This window comes from Chiloscyllium plagiosum, unplaced genomic scaffold (assembly GCF_037043375.1).
Source record: "Chiloscyllium plagiosum isolate Xiang-an unplaced genomic scaffold, Cpla_swu_hap1 HiC_scaffold_14, whole genome shotgun sequence".
Taxonomy (NCBI): Eukaryota; Metazoa; Chordata; class Chondrichthyes; order Orectolobiformes; family Hemiscylliidae; genus Chiloscyllium; species Chiloscyllium plagiosum.
In genome coordinates this window covers 1125720-1139929 of record NW_028270152.1, presented here as the reverse complement: position 1 = coordinate 1139929, position 14210 = coordinate 1125720, and the positions used below count along the sequence as shown (strand labels likewise).

At 43.2% G+C, this 14210-nt stretch overlaps 1 protein-coding gene across 2 annotated transcripts in view; it reads right to left on the bottom strand.

The window, feature by feature from the left end:
* The window catches only part of qrich1 (glutamine-rich 1), a 72426-nt gene extending 59949 nt beyond the window's left edge, over positions 1–12477 (bottom strand). The window contains exon 1 of one of the 2 annotated variants that reach the window (XM_043708423.2): positions 12323–12477. Coding sequence is in view for 1 of the 2 variants with exons in the window: in XM_043708420.2 (XP_043564355.2) it covers positions 12034–12036 (3 nt within the window). In the remaining variant the exon portion in view is untranslated. Of the gene's footprint in view, positions 1–12033; positions 12160–12322 lie in introns of those variants that run through there. The other variant, XM_043708420.2, reaches the window with a different exon arrangement.
* Between the last annotated feature and the right edge of the window lie 1733 nt (positions 12478–14210).

The window sequence follows — 14210 nt, the reverse complement described above, 5'->3', positions numbered from 1 at the left end:
TCCTCTTTTCTATTTTTAACATTTCTAACTTCTAGGGGAGGTTGACATTTCATCTGAAGACCCTAGTAATTCTCTGGGGACCCGAATTCAAATCTGCCATGGCAGATGGTGGAATTTGAATTCAATATGAAAAAAATCTAGAATTAAAAGTCTCATCTCACTATGAAACTCTGGCTGATTGTCAGAAAAACCTATCTGATTCACTATTTTAAGGAGAGACTGGATAGTCAATGCATTGGCAATTACATTCTAAAAATCTACAGATTTTGGATTAATCACTACAGATTGGATGGCAACAAATGGTACCTCTATTTAAGAATGGAGCGAGAGAGAACACAATGACAGATCTGTTAGCCTTATATCAACAGGAGGGAAAAGATCAGAACCTTTTATAAAGGATGGGATAAACAGACTCTTGGGTGATAATGACGTGATAAATTTGCAAATGTATAATTGCCTTTGATTAACTCGGGAGCTTTTAAGACATTACTAACAAAATTTATAAAGCCGATAGGTGTGACATACTTACATTTTCAGAATGCTTTTGATGAAGTCCACCATAGAAAGATGAGTAGAGAAAGAAAAGCACATGAGATAGGAAGTAACATACTATCATAGATTAATGATTGGTTAACAGAAAAAAAAGGAATAAATGAATCACTCTCATGTTGGCAGGCTGTGACTAGTAGAGTACAGAAAACATCCAGTCCCAGCAGATTGCTAATGGCTTGAAAATGGCAACCAAATGTAATATTCACAAGATGTGTGGATGATCCAATGCCAAGTGGAAATGTCTGTTATGAAGCTATCAGCTTCAGAAGGACAGACTTCGTGAATGGGCAAGAACATGGCAGATGGAATAGAATGTGAGAAAACATGAGGTCATCACTTGGTACGAGGTGTAGATATGCAGACTATTCCTTAAATATTAGGAGGTTGAAAAGTGTCAATCTATAAGCAACCAGGGTGCCTTTGTTGATAAGTTGAAGACTAATACACAAGTGCAGCAAGCTAAAAGAATGTTAGCCTTTATTGTTGAAGAATGGAGTACAGGAGTATGAATTCTTGCTTCAATTGCACAGGAGTATGGTTACAAAATATTTGAAAGGAGAGACAGGGTAGAGGAAGGAAAGATATGCTGCCTCATTGGGGAGCCTAGAAACAGAGGACACGATTTAAAAATTATAGGATACCACTTAGTTTTGAGAGAAAATATTTTTGAGAGTTGTTAACCTTTGGTATTCTCTACCACAGAGTGCTGTGGAAGCTCAATCTTTGTTTATGATTTGGATGTAAGCAGAAGAGGTATATAGTTAGTAAGTTTGCAGTTGATACCAAAATTGGAGGTGTAGTGGACAGCGAAGAAGGTTACCTCAGATTACAACAGGATCTTGATCAAATGGGCCAATGGGCTGAGAAGTGGCAGATGGAATTTAATTTAGATAAATGCAAGGTGCTGCATTTTGGGAAAGCAAATCTTAGCAGGACTTATACACTTAATGGTAAGGTCCCAGGGAGCATTGCTGAACAAAGAGACCTTGGAGTGCAGGTTCATAGCTCCTTGAAAGTGGAGTCACAGGTAGATAGGATAGTGAAGGCGGCGTTTGGTATGCTTTCCTTTAATGGTCAGAGTATTGAGTACAGGAGTTCGGAGGTCATGTTGCGGCTGTACAGGACATTGGTTAGGCCACAGTTGGAATACCATGTCCAATTCTGGTCTCCTTCCTATTGGAAAGATGTTGTGAAACTTGAAAGGGTTCAGAAAAGATTTACAAGGATGTTGCCAGGGTTAGAGGATTTGAGCTACAGGGAGAGGCTGGAGCGTCAGAGGGTGACTTATAGAGGTTTATAAAATCATGAGGGGCATGGATAGGATAAATAGACAGTCTTTTCCCTGGGGTCAGGGAGTCCAGAACTAGAGGGCATAGGTGATGAGGGGCAGACATAAAAGAAACCTAAGTGGCAACTTTGTCACGCAGGGGGTGGTACATGTATAGAATGAGCTGCCAGAGGAAGTGGTGGAGGGTGGTACAATTGCAACATTTAAAAGGCATCTGGATGGGTATATGAATAGGAAAGGTTTGGAGGGATATGGGTCGGGTGCTGGCAGGTGGGACTAGATTGGGTTGGGCTATCTGGTCGGCATGGACGCGTTGGACCGAAGGATCTGTTTCCATGCTGTACATTTCTATGACTCTATGTATGTTTAAGGTAGGGATTGATCAATTTCTGATTACCAGTGGTGCACAGGGTTACGGAGATGAGGTGATTAAAAGGCATTGAAGTGGTTAATCAACTACGATAGTATTGAATGGTTCAGCAGATACAATGGACTGAATGGTCTTCTCAATATTCTAGCCAAACAAAAATAAGAGGCAGTTGCACAAAATGGATAGTAATTTCAAAGAGCGGCACAATACAATAGACTGAATGGCCTCCTCCTGTGCTGAAAGATTCTACACATCTGTGTTCGTCCCATTCTTTGTCCCCACCACTGGTGGTCACCCTCCAGAACCTCTACACCTCTCTCATCAACGATTGGCAAAAACCCATCTCTTCAACTAAGTATTTCTTACCAGTCTCATTTATTGCTCAATGTCAGATTTTGTCTAATTTGTGAATTGCTGTAAGATGCTGGTTAATCTTATTTACATAGAATCTGGAGCAAATTCAGGCCATTTCGCCCAACTAGTCTAGGTGCTTACATGCCACAGAGACCTCCTCTCACTCTATTCAGTTCATCTCATTAACACATTTCCTATTCTTTTCTCCAGAATGTGTTCTCTAGCTTCCCATTAGATGCATCTATTCTATCCATCGAAACCACTCTCTGTGGAAGTGAGCTCCATATTCTTACTGTTGACTGGGTAAAGAAGTCTCTCGAATTCCCCTGAAACAATGACCATTTATAGTTTAGGGCTTTAGATCCAGTGAAGAACTAAAATGCTGCGCAGTCAAATTCTTGACCACCCCATCTGCCCTCTCAAGTAGGTGGAAGCGAACGCATAATGTGAAGAACAAGGAAGATATCTTGGTGCGCTGGTTAGTATATTAACTCCTATTCAATATCACAAAGAGAGGGGACCTGGTTATTTTACTACCATTTGTGAAATCTACTCATTAGAGAGAGTGTGTTTTACTCATTACAGATACAAAACAAAGATAAAGAAGGAAACATCATTTATGATAGATGTCGAATGGAATTACAACTGAAAATAGGGCAAAATGTCCCTCAGAAATGAGGTGTTAAAGCAAATGAGAGAAGCAGAGAGTGTATGAGAAGAGACTGGCAGGAAACAAATTGTATAGACATACAATAAAAAGGTGGTAAAGGGAGAAGTGGGCTGATTCAGGCTCAAAAGACAGATTTATTCTTGAGGCAGAGGGCATGGCTGATGCATGAAAGGAATCCTTTATGAAGGAAGTTGATGCTATGATGGCAATGATGAAGGAGGAAATTCAGATACGCGAGTTTAAAACTGATAACGGAGGTGGCGTTGAATATGCTGTGTGCGCTTGAAGTGGACAGTGCACCACTGTTGATGAGATGCATCCAACCAATGTGGGAGGTGAAAGAAAATTGCAGATGCACTAGCCAAAACCTTTCAGTTTTCCTCAAGACTCAGTAAGTGCTGCAGAACTGCAGAATTGAGCCCTCAACTCCATGCCAATCAGTTTAACTTTGGAGATGGGGAAACATCTAGAAACGATTATTCAGGGCAAAATTAATAGTCACAGACAAGAGTAGGTTAAAGAAAGCAAGCAAGGATTCCTTAAGGAAAAATTCGATTTAATTTGCTGCAGTGGTTTGAAGAGGGTTAATGAGGGTTGATGAGGTGTACGTGAATTTTCAAATGGTATTCATATAATGGCACACACTTTGGGCAAACTGGGATAACACATCCACCCTAGGACAAACCAAACAGAGACACGCACGAGAATTCCGAGAAGTATGACATTTTAACTGGAACTCTATCAATAAACACATTGACTTGAATCCCATTTACCATCCACCGAGATAAAGAGCAGGAAATGACATCATCAACTCGAGGCAACCTAAACACATTAATAGAAAGCGGGCCATACCACCTGTACTTCATCCGGTGGCTCACTGATGATATTATCTAGTACGGTGACGAACCTTCCAGCTCAGCGAGCAAACCTAAATCCAGAGCCTCAACCTGAGCTACAAATCTTCTCAAAACTCACTAACTGTGGGCAGAGTTTAGTTCATGGAATAAAAGGAGTAGTAGCAACATGAATAAGAAATTGGCCAATTAACATGAAACAGAGTAACAACTAATACATGCTTTTTTGGCCAGTAGATTCCTTGTAATGGAGTTCCCCAGGGGTCAGTGTTGGGATCCTTGGGTGAATGTGAAGGATATGAAAGAGCAGAGAGTGTTCACAAACCTAATGATTTGACAGACACAAAATTCCTGAGGGGTCTGGACAGAGCAGATCATGATAAACTATTCCTGTTTATGGAAGCATTGAAAACAAAGGACACAGATTTAAAATAATTGGTAAAAAAACAGATGTGTTCTGGAACATACTGCCTGAAAGTGTGGTTCAGGCTGGTTTGATTGAAGTGGTTAAAGTGGGTTATCTGAAAATGAAGGACATGCTACATGATTGGGGAAACTACAAATACAACAAAGTCTATGTTCTCTGCAGCAGTGAGCAAAAGCCTCGATGACTGAACTGTCTGTCCGGTGTCAGGGTTAAGGTCATCTCCTCAGGATTGGAGAGGAACTTGTACTGGGAGGGGAGAGGTTCAGTTGTCAACATTCACATTGGCACTAAAGACATTGATAAGACTAGAAAAGAAGTTCTGCTGGAAGAATGTGAACAGTTGGGAGGCAAGTTAAAAGACCAGAAACTCCAAGATAATAGTCAAGGAATTAAGTGTGCAGCTCAAAGGTGGTGTGGGTGGAATGAGTTTCATTTCATGGGTCACTGGCACTAGTGCTGGGGTAGAAGGGAACTTCTCTTGAACCAAGTTGGCTCAAGTGCCACGGAAAATCAAATAACTAGGGCTGAAGGGAGGTCTTTAAACTATACAGTAGCGAGCTTTGACAGTGGTAAGTGAAAGTCACATTACAGCAGCCACTGAGAGATACTGATACTCAGTGGGATAGGCAGCGAAGAATTAAAAAGATAGCGGCAAATAGGGTTTAAGGAGAAAAATGGTGAAAAGGCAAAATTAACAGCTCTTTACTTGAATGTACATAGTATTCAGAACAGACTAAATGAGTTAATAGAACAAATAGTGATTAGTGGGCATGATCTTAAAGCCATTAGAGACCTAACTACAATGAGGTCAAAGCTAGAAGCTTAATACTGAGAGTTATGTGATTTTTCAAAAGGACAAACAGCAAAACAAAGGTGGTGGGGTATCTTTGTTAGTAAAGATGGGGGAAGTATGACATCAAGAAATGAGCTTGGATCAGATGATATCGAATCCATATGGGTGAAGGTAAGAAATAAAGGGAAGATGGTACTGCTTTGAGCAGTCCAGAGACCTCTGAAGAGCAACTATATTGTAGGACAGAAAATATATCAGGAGATGATGCAGGTATGTAAAAGAGACACTGCATTAATCATTGCCGACTTCAACCTTTATGCAGATTCGGAAAACTAAGTTGGCAGAGGTAGCTACGAGAAAGAATCACAGAGTAATTGGGACAATTTCCTAGAATAGTACGTCCTGGATCTAACCAGGGATTAGGTAAAAACAATGACTGCAGATGCTGGAAACCAGATTCTGGATTAGTGGTGCTGGAAGAGCACAGCAGTTCAGGCAGCATCTGAGGAGCAGTAAAATCGACGTTTCGGGCAAAAGCCCTTCCAGGGATTAAGAAATTCTGGACTCAGTAATGCATAATGAAGCAGATTGGATAAATAAACTCAGTAAAAGATCCCTAGGAAACTGTGGCCATAATATAGTAGAATTTAGTATTCAGTAAGAGAGTGAGAAATTTAGGTTATATTTAAATATGGGTAATTACAAACAAATGGGGACACAGTTGTCTAGAGTGGACTGGGAAATAAGTTTAGCCACAAAGATGGTGAGTAACAATGGCAGACGTTTAGGAAGATAATTCACAACTCACAGCAGAGATATATCCCAGTGAGGGAGAAGGATTCTAGGAAGGGGATAAATCAACCATGGTTATTAAAAACGGTATCAAATTCAAAGCAAAAAAACAATGTTTTTGCGGTATTTTTGGTACCACAAAGATTTGTGGTAAACCAGAGGATGGGGAAAAAAGGAAGAAAAACCAATTGACGACAAACAACACATACTATCATCAGAGCTTAACATCTATCATTGGGAAAATGCGAGTGTCTATTATAAAGAACGTACAGCAGAGCATTTGGAAGTAAATAGTATATTCAAGCAAAATCTGCAAGGCATCACAAAGGGGATAACGCATTTATTCAAATTCTTTAAGGTGGTAACACGCAGGATAGATAAAGGAGAACAAGTAGATGTAATATATTTGTATTTTCAAAGGTGTTTGACAAGGTAACACACACACATGCCTACTTAATAAGACAAGAGACCATGGCATTGGGGTAGTATATTAGAATGTATACAGCACTCTCATATACTGTGAAGATGAAGGATACAAACGGCAAGATTAGGAAACCAGGGATAACAGATGAAACAGACTAGCTAAGAGGAAAAAGGAAGCAGACAGAAGGTCTAGGCGACTGAAGACTGAAAGCTTTGGAAGAATATCGGGACTGTAAGACTAATCTGAAACGAGGAATTGAGAGGGCGAAAAGAGCTTCACGAAATACCTTTAGTAAACAGTGTTAAGCAAAATTCCAAAGCCTTTTATTCATATACAAGGTGCAAGAGGGTATAGGTGGTCCAATTCACAAGTTTGTAGATGACATGAAGATTGGTGGAGTAGCAGATAGTGAAGGGGACTGTCAGAGAATACAGCAGAATATCGATATAGATAGATTGGAGAGTTGGTTGGAGAAATGGCAGATGCGAGTTCAATCCGGGCAAATGAGAGGTGATGCATTTTGGAAGATCCAACTCAAGAGCGAACTATACAGCAAATGAAACAATCCTGGGAAAAATTGATGTACAGACAGATCTGGGTATTCAGGTCCATTGTACCCTGAAGATGGTAACGCAGGTTGATAGAGTGGTCAAGAAGGCACATGACATGCTTTCCTTCATCGGATGGGGTTTTGAGTACGAGAGTTGGCAGATCATGTTACACTTGTATAAGACTTTGGTACGGACACATTTTGAATACTGTGTACAGTTCAGGTCTCCACATTACCAAAAGGATGTGGATGCTTTGGAGAGGGTGCAGAGGAGGTTCACTAGGATGTTGCCTGGTATGAAGAGATTAGGATTATTATCATTAGAATGACTGAGGTTGAGGGGAGGACCTGATTGAGGTATACAAAATCATGAGGTACAGGCAGGGTGGATAGCAAGAAGCTTTTTCTCAGAGTGGGGGACTCGATTACGAGGGGTCATGAGTTCAAAGTGAGAGGGGAAATGTTTAAGGGAAATATGCGTGAAAAATGTGTTACGCAGAGGGTGGTGGGTGCCTGGAACGAGTTACCAGCAGAGGTGGTAGAGGCGGGCACAATAGCGTCATTTAAGATGTATCGAGACAGATACATGAATGGGCAGGGAGCAGAGGGATACAGATCCTTAGAAAATAGGCAACAGTTTTAGATAGAGGATCTGATAGAAAATAATAGTAAAGTACTAATAGAGTGAAAATACACCCATTATTAGAGACTAAGGAAGCTAGATATTGACAAAATGGTCATCAGGGAGCCCAGTGCTGAATCAGAGCAGTGTTCGCTTTTATGATCCCACAGTCAGATGTGTAGCTAAGAAACAGACCCTTCAGTCCAACTTGTTCATGCCAACTAGATAAACTAAACTAAACTAATCTAGTCCATTTGCCAGCACTTGGCCCATATCCCTCTAAACCCTCCTTTTTCAAATACCTATTCAGATGCCTTTTAAATGTTGTGATTGTACCAACCTCTACCACTTCTCATTCCACCTGCTACATGAAAGAGTTGCCCTTTAGGTCCCTTTTAAATTTTCCCCTCTCACCCTATGCCCTCTACTTCTGGATTCCCTCACCCCAGGGAAATTTGCTATTTGGCTATTTACCCTATCCATGCCCCTCATGATTTTATAAACCTCTAAAACATCATCCCTCAGCCTATGACACTCCAGGGAAAATGGCCCCAGCCTATTATGCCTCTTCCTGTAGCTCAAATCCTCCAACCCTGGCAACATCCTTGTAAACCTATTCTGAAACCTTTCAAGTTTCACAGCATCCTTCTGATAGAAAGGAGACAAGAATTGCACGCAAAATTCCAAAACTGGCCTAACCAATGTCCTGTCCAGCTGCAAGACCTCCCAAGTCCTATACTCAATGCTCTAACCTCATACCAAATGCCTTCCTGTGAATCTACTTTCAAGGAACTATGAACCTGCACTCCAAGGTCTGTTTGTTCAGCAAGACTCCCCAAGACTTTACCAGTGTACAAGTCCTGCCCTGAATTGCCTTTCAAAAATGCAGCACCTCACATTTATCTAAATCAAACCCCATCTGCCACTCCCCAGCCCATCTGATCAAGATCCCGTTGTACTCTGAGGTGACCTTCTTCTGTCCACAATACCTCCAACTTTGGTGTCACCTGCAAACTTACTAACTGTACCTCCTATATTCACATTCAAGTCGTTTATATAAAATGATGCAACAAATCCAGAAAAATCAATTGCTCTGGGTGTGAATGTGCTCTGTGTGAATTCTCCCCATCACACTCTGCAGGGAAGGTTGCACATGCGCCCCTCTGAATACTGCCCCCTACAAAGTTGACGGCTGCATGGATCCAGTGAATCGTTGCCCTGAATAAAGATGGTGGCACTCACTCGGGCCTATAGCAAAATGAGGCATTTTCCAGTTTACTGCAAACACAGTACTGGGAGTTTCAAATTTGTGTGTTGCGATGTGCAACAAATGTTTGTACAACCTCTCGGTCCATACCAACACCACTTTCCTCCCACTTCCTGCTGTTTATTTCTTTCCTTACTCTATGCGTGGGAAATCATGTCTCACAAACTTGATTGAGTTTTCTGAAGTAGTAACAAAGAGGATTGATGAGGGCAGAGTGGTAGATGTGATCTATATGAACTTCAGTAAGGCGCTCGACAAGGTTCCCTATGGGAGACTGGTTAACAAGGTTAGATCTCATGGAATACAGGGAGAACCTGCCATTTGGATGCAGAACTGGCTCAAAGGGAGAAGACAGGGTGGTGGTGGAGGGTTGTTTTTCCAGACTGGAGGCCTGTAACCAGTGGAGTGCCACAAGGATCAGTGCTGGGTCCACTACGTTTCGTCATTCATATAAATGATGTGAGCATAAAAGGTATAGTTAATAAGTTTGACACCAAAATTGGAGGTGTAGTGGACAGCAAAGAAGATTACCTCAGATTACAAAGGGGTCTTGATCAGATGGGCCAATGGGCTGAGAAGTGGCAGATGGAGTTTAATTCAGATAAATGCAAGGTGCTGCATTTTGGGAAAGCAAATCTTAGCAGGACTTATACACTTAATGGTTAGGTCCTAGGGAGTGTTGCTGAACAAAGAGACCTTGGAGTGCAGGTTCATAGCTCCTTGAAAGTGGAGTCGCAGGTAGATAGGATAGTGAAGAAGGCGTTTATTAGGATTTCCTTTATTGGTCAGAGTATTGACTACAGGAGTTGGGAAGTCACTTTGCGGCTGTACAGGAATTCCAACAGTGGGCGTGGTTAGGCCAATGTTGGAATATTGCATGCAATTCTGGTCTCCTTCCTATCGGAAGATGTTGTGAAACGTGAAAGGGTTCAGAAAAGATTTACAAGGATTGTTGCCAGTGTTGGAGGATTTGAGCTACAGGAAGAGGCTGAATAGGCTGGGGCTGCTTTCTTTGTAATGTCGGAGGCTGAGGGGTGACCTTATAGAGGTTTATAAAATCATGAGGGGCATGGATAGGATAAATAGACAAAGACTTTTCCCTGGGCTGGGAAAAAGAGTCCAGAGCTAGAGGGCATAGGTTTAGAATGAGAGGGGAAAGATAGAAAAGAGACCTAAGGGGCAACGTTTTCACACAGAGTGTGGTAGGGATATGGAATGAGCTGCCAGAGGAATGGTGGAGGAGAGTACAATTGCAACATTTAAAAGGCATTTGGATGGGTATATGAATAGGAAGGGTTTGGAGGGATATGGCGAGGTGCTGGCAGGTGGGACTAGATTGGGTTGGGATATCTGGTCGGCATGGACGAGTTGGACTGAAGGGTCCATTTCCGTGCTGTACATCTCTATGACTCTATCTGGATCGGCACAGGCTTGGAGGGCCTGAAACGTCTGTTCCTGTGCTATAATTTTCTTTGTTCAGTCAAGTAGTAAAGGACAGAAAGGGATATTGGAGAACTAGTTTAAGGATAGCAACTTGTAACCAAAGCACAGGGATCAGAGCCGGGGTCACAATTATTTACAGTATACATTAATGACTTCGGTGAGGGAAGTGGATGTACTACAGCCAAGTTTGTGGATGACAAAAAAAAGACAAGTGGTGTGAGTGACAAAATATTGCAGAGACAAGGGCAAATTAAATAATTGGGCAAAAATTGGCAGATGAAGTATCACGTGTGAAATGGAAGGTTATGCACTTTGCCAGCAAAAATAGAGAAACTGAATATTATTCAGCGCATTGTTATTAGTGCATATTTTTAAGAGTTCTCTAACCCAAAGAGTGCTGATACCCCTTGTGCATAAATCGCAAAAAGCTAACATAAAAGTTTAACAGATAAGGAATCTTGGCCTCTAATTCAATGAGAATAGAATATTAAAAATACTCCATTGATTGCTTTAACCATATAAGGCATTAGTCAGACCACAGCTCTTTTGGTCCTATTATCTAAGGGTAGACATACAGGCATTTCTGGGTATGGAGGGTTTACTCTTTTTTTAAACTTGTGGGACATGGGCAGCTGCCCTTGAACTGAGCGGCTGGCTCAGAGGGCATGAGATTCCACCACATTGCTGTGGGTCTGGAGTCACATGAAAATGACAGGTTTCCTTTCCTGAAAATTAGTGAGCCAGATGAGTTTCACAGTCATTAGTAGATTCTAAATTCCAGATTTTTATTGAATTTAAATTCCACCATCTAACATGGCAGGATTCAAACCAGACATTACCTGAATTTCTAGATTAATAATCTCCTGATAACACTTTTAGGCTTAATGAAGAAAAGGTTGAATAGGTTATGCCTGCACTCATTGGAATTTAAAGGAATGAGAGGATACCATTTTGGAACATAAGATTTTGAGGAAGGTTTATAGGGTAGATGGGGAGTGGTTTTCCCTTATGAGAGGATGGCAAATGAAAAGGAATTAATATAGGAACAAAAGGTCATCTATTTAAGATAGAAATTAGGAATTTCTTCTTCTAGGACGTAGTGAATCAGTGGAATTCTACTGCAGACGGCTGTTGAGGCTGGGTCATTAAGTTTTACAAATCTGAAAGAATGTGTAATCAGTAAAAGAATCGAGAATATTGGGGAAAAGGCAAAAAAGTGGAATGAGGATAATAGGATCAGCTATGAACCCGTGAAATAATGGCACAGACTTGATGGGCTGAAGTGCCTAATTCTGATTCTTTATTTTATGGAAAGGTTCAGTTCAGATTCTAAATCTTTGTGGGGTCCTCTATCCCAGGGGGTGGTGGAGGGTTAATTGTTGCCCATATTGAAGGCTGGGTCAGACTGATCTTTGAGCCGTCTGTCAACAGGGGGATGTGGGGAGTGGGATCAGCACAAACTGGCCCATGGTCCCTGACCGCTGCGTCTCTCCATGATGCGGCGCTACATAAACGTACGTTGCTGCTGTGCAGGCCGCTGGAGCCTCGGCGGCTGAGTGCTGCCGGGGCCGCTGGCCAAGCGCTTCTCCCCCCCCGGCCCGGCCCGGCCCGCCCCGGCCATCCTCACCATCCCGGACCCAGGTCACTCTGGGGCCTGTGTATCCGCTTCCCTGCAGGTCGCCGACGCCCGCGGCCTTCCCCCTCCGCTCGATCCTCGGTGTCGGCCCGGGCCCGAACCCGAACCCTAACCCTGATCCTGCGGCCAGAGAGGGCCTGACGTCAGCGCGCAGTCCCGCGGGTGCGAGCACGGCACCATCTCCCGCGAGAGCGCGCACTACCGTAAGGAGAGCGGGTGCGCGCCTTTCTTTCTTTTCCCTTTCCCCTGGCGAGGCCCAGCCGCCCGGTTCCCTGCTTACCTCAGGCGTTAACACTGGAGGTACCGGGCGGACAGCTGGGCGGGTGACCTGAGGCGAGGGCGGTGCGGCTCAGCGCGGCTCCCCTCAAGGCCCGGGCTCCTTTTTGTTTATCCTCCTGCTTCAGACTCTCACTAAGCCGCCATCTTACAGCCAGCCGGCCTCCGCCAATCAGAGCCGCATATCTGCCTCCGCCAATCAGAGCCGCGCACCTGACTCCGGCCTCTGCCAATCAGAGCTACACTTCGGCCTCCGCCAATCAGAACCACACTCCGGCCATCACCAATCAGAAGAGCCGCACTCCCATCACCGCCAATCGGAACCGCATATCTGCCTCCGCCAATCAGAGCCGCACTCCGGCCTCCACCAATCAGAGCCGCCCTCAACCAGCCACCAATGAGGACCACCAATCACCATCGCCATCCAGTCTGGGTCAATCAGCACCAACCTCCAGTCTCCACCAATCAGTACGGTTCTTCAGCTCCCGCCAATCAGCGCCGCATTCCAGCAGTAATCTCGCGAGGTTTCAGTGCCAGGCCGATGTCCTCTTAAAGGGGTCGTGCTGCATCTTGTCGTCGAAGGAGTCGCTGGAGGCTGATCGCTTTCCTCGGGCCTCGCGTGCCGCTCAGTGAGGCCATGGTCAGTCTGTATCCGCTCCACATCCAACTCCACCTTGTTTCCCCTCCCCTCCCCTTCCCGTCATTTGTTTGACTCTTGCCTGCTGTTTGAAATGGCACTTCTCCTAATAACCACAAGAAGCTGGTATCCGGAGTGAGTGAGTGAGTGAGTGAGTGAGTGAGTGAGTGAGTGAGTTATATCTCGAATGAATGACATTAGGGAGGTCTTGCTAAAGCTCAGGCCATATCTAAACACTGTGAGGGTCTGAGCCCTTTACCCAAAGAAATATATACCCGCATCAGAGACAATCCAGAGAAGGTTCATAGCAGGTATGGAGGGATTGCCTTGTGAGGGGAAGTGGAGTAAATTGGCCCCTACTCACTGGAGTAGAGCTAACCTCACCGCAACATACAAGATTCTTAGGGGACTTAGTGTCATACAACACGGAAGTGCTTAAATGTGTGAAATTAGGGTATGAACCTGTGGGGTTTTATGCTGCAGAGAGTTGTCGACGCTGGGTTATCAAGGCTCTTAAAGTCTGAGAGATACATTTTAAATCAGTAAGATATTGAGGGTTCTGGGGCAAAGGCAGGAAAGTGGAGTTGAAAGTGATCCTATTAGCCATCATCTCATTGAATGGCAGAGCAGACTCAATGGTATGAATATCCTACTTCTGCTCTTACATCGTGCAGTCTCACAGATGGCAACAAATGCTGGCTTCTCATTCACTGTTTTCATGCCATGAAACAATAAAGTAAAATCTTGCAACCCTACAAAAATTCATGGTTGAAACAAGAAGTGATTGACAAACTGAGCAGGTCTGGCAGCATGTGTGCAGAAAGAAGCAAATGTAACATTTTGAGTCCAGTGTGAAACTTCTCAGAACCAAAAGAGTCTTGAAAAGTTATGAAATTTGTGCTGTAAAAAGGTTATGAGTGGGAAAAAGCCATCAATATATTTTGAAATTTCTTAGCAGCATGGGAGCTATTTGAATGCTGTGGCCATTAGTTATCTCTCAGTCACCTATGTTGTGGCACACATGAAGACCATTCAGCCCATGATGCTTGTAATTGTCTTCAATTGGTCAATTCAATTAGTGCCATTCTGCTGCCTTCTCCCTATGACTCTGCACATTCTTCCTATTCAGATAATGGTCTAATTCCCTTTAGAATGCGTCAACTGAACCAGACTCTTTGCACTACAGGCTCTAATCATTCGCTGGCTGAAAAGATTTTTGTCATGGTGCTTTTGCTTCTTTTACAACTTAGTTTCA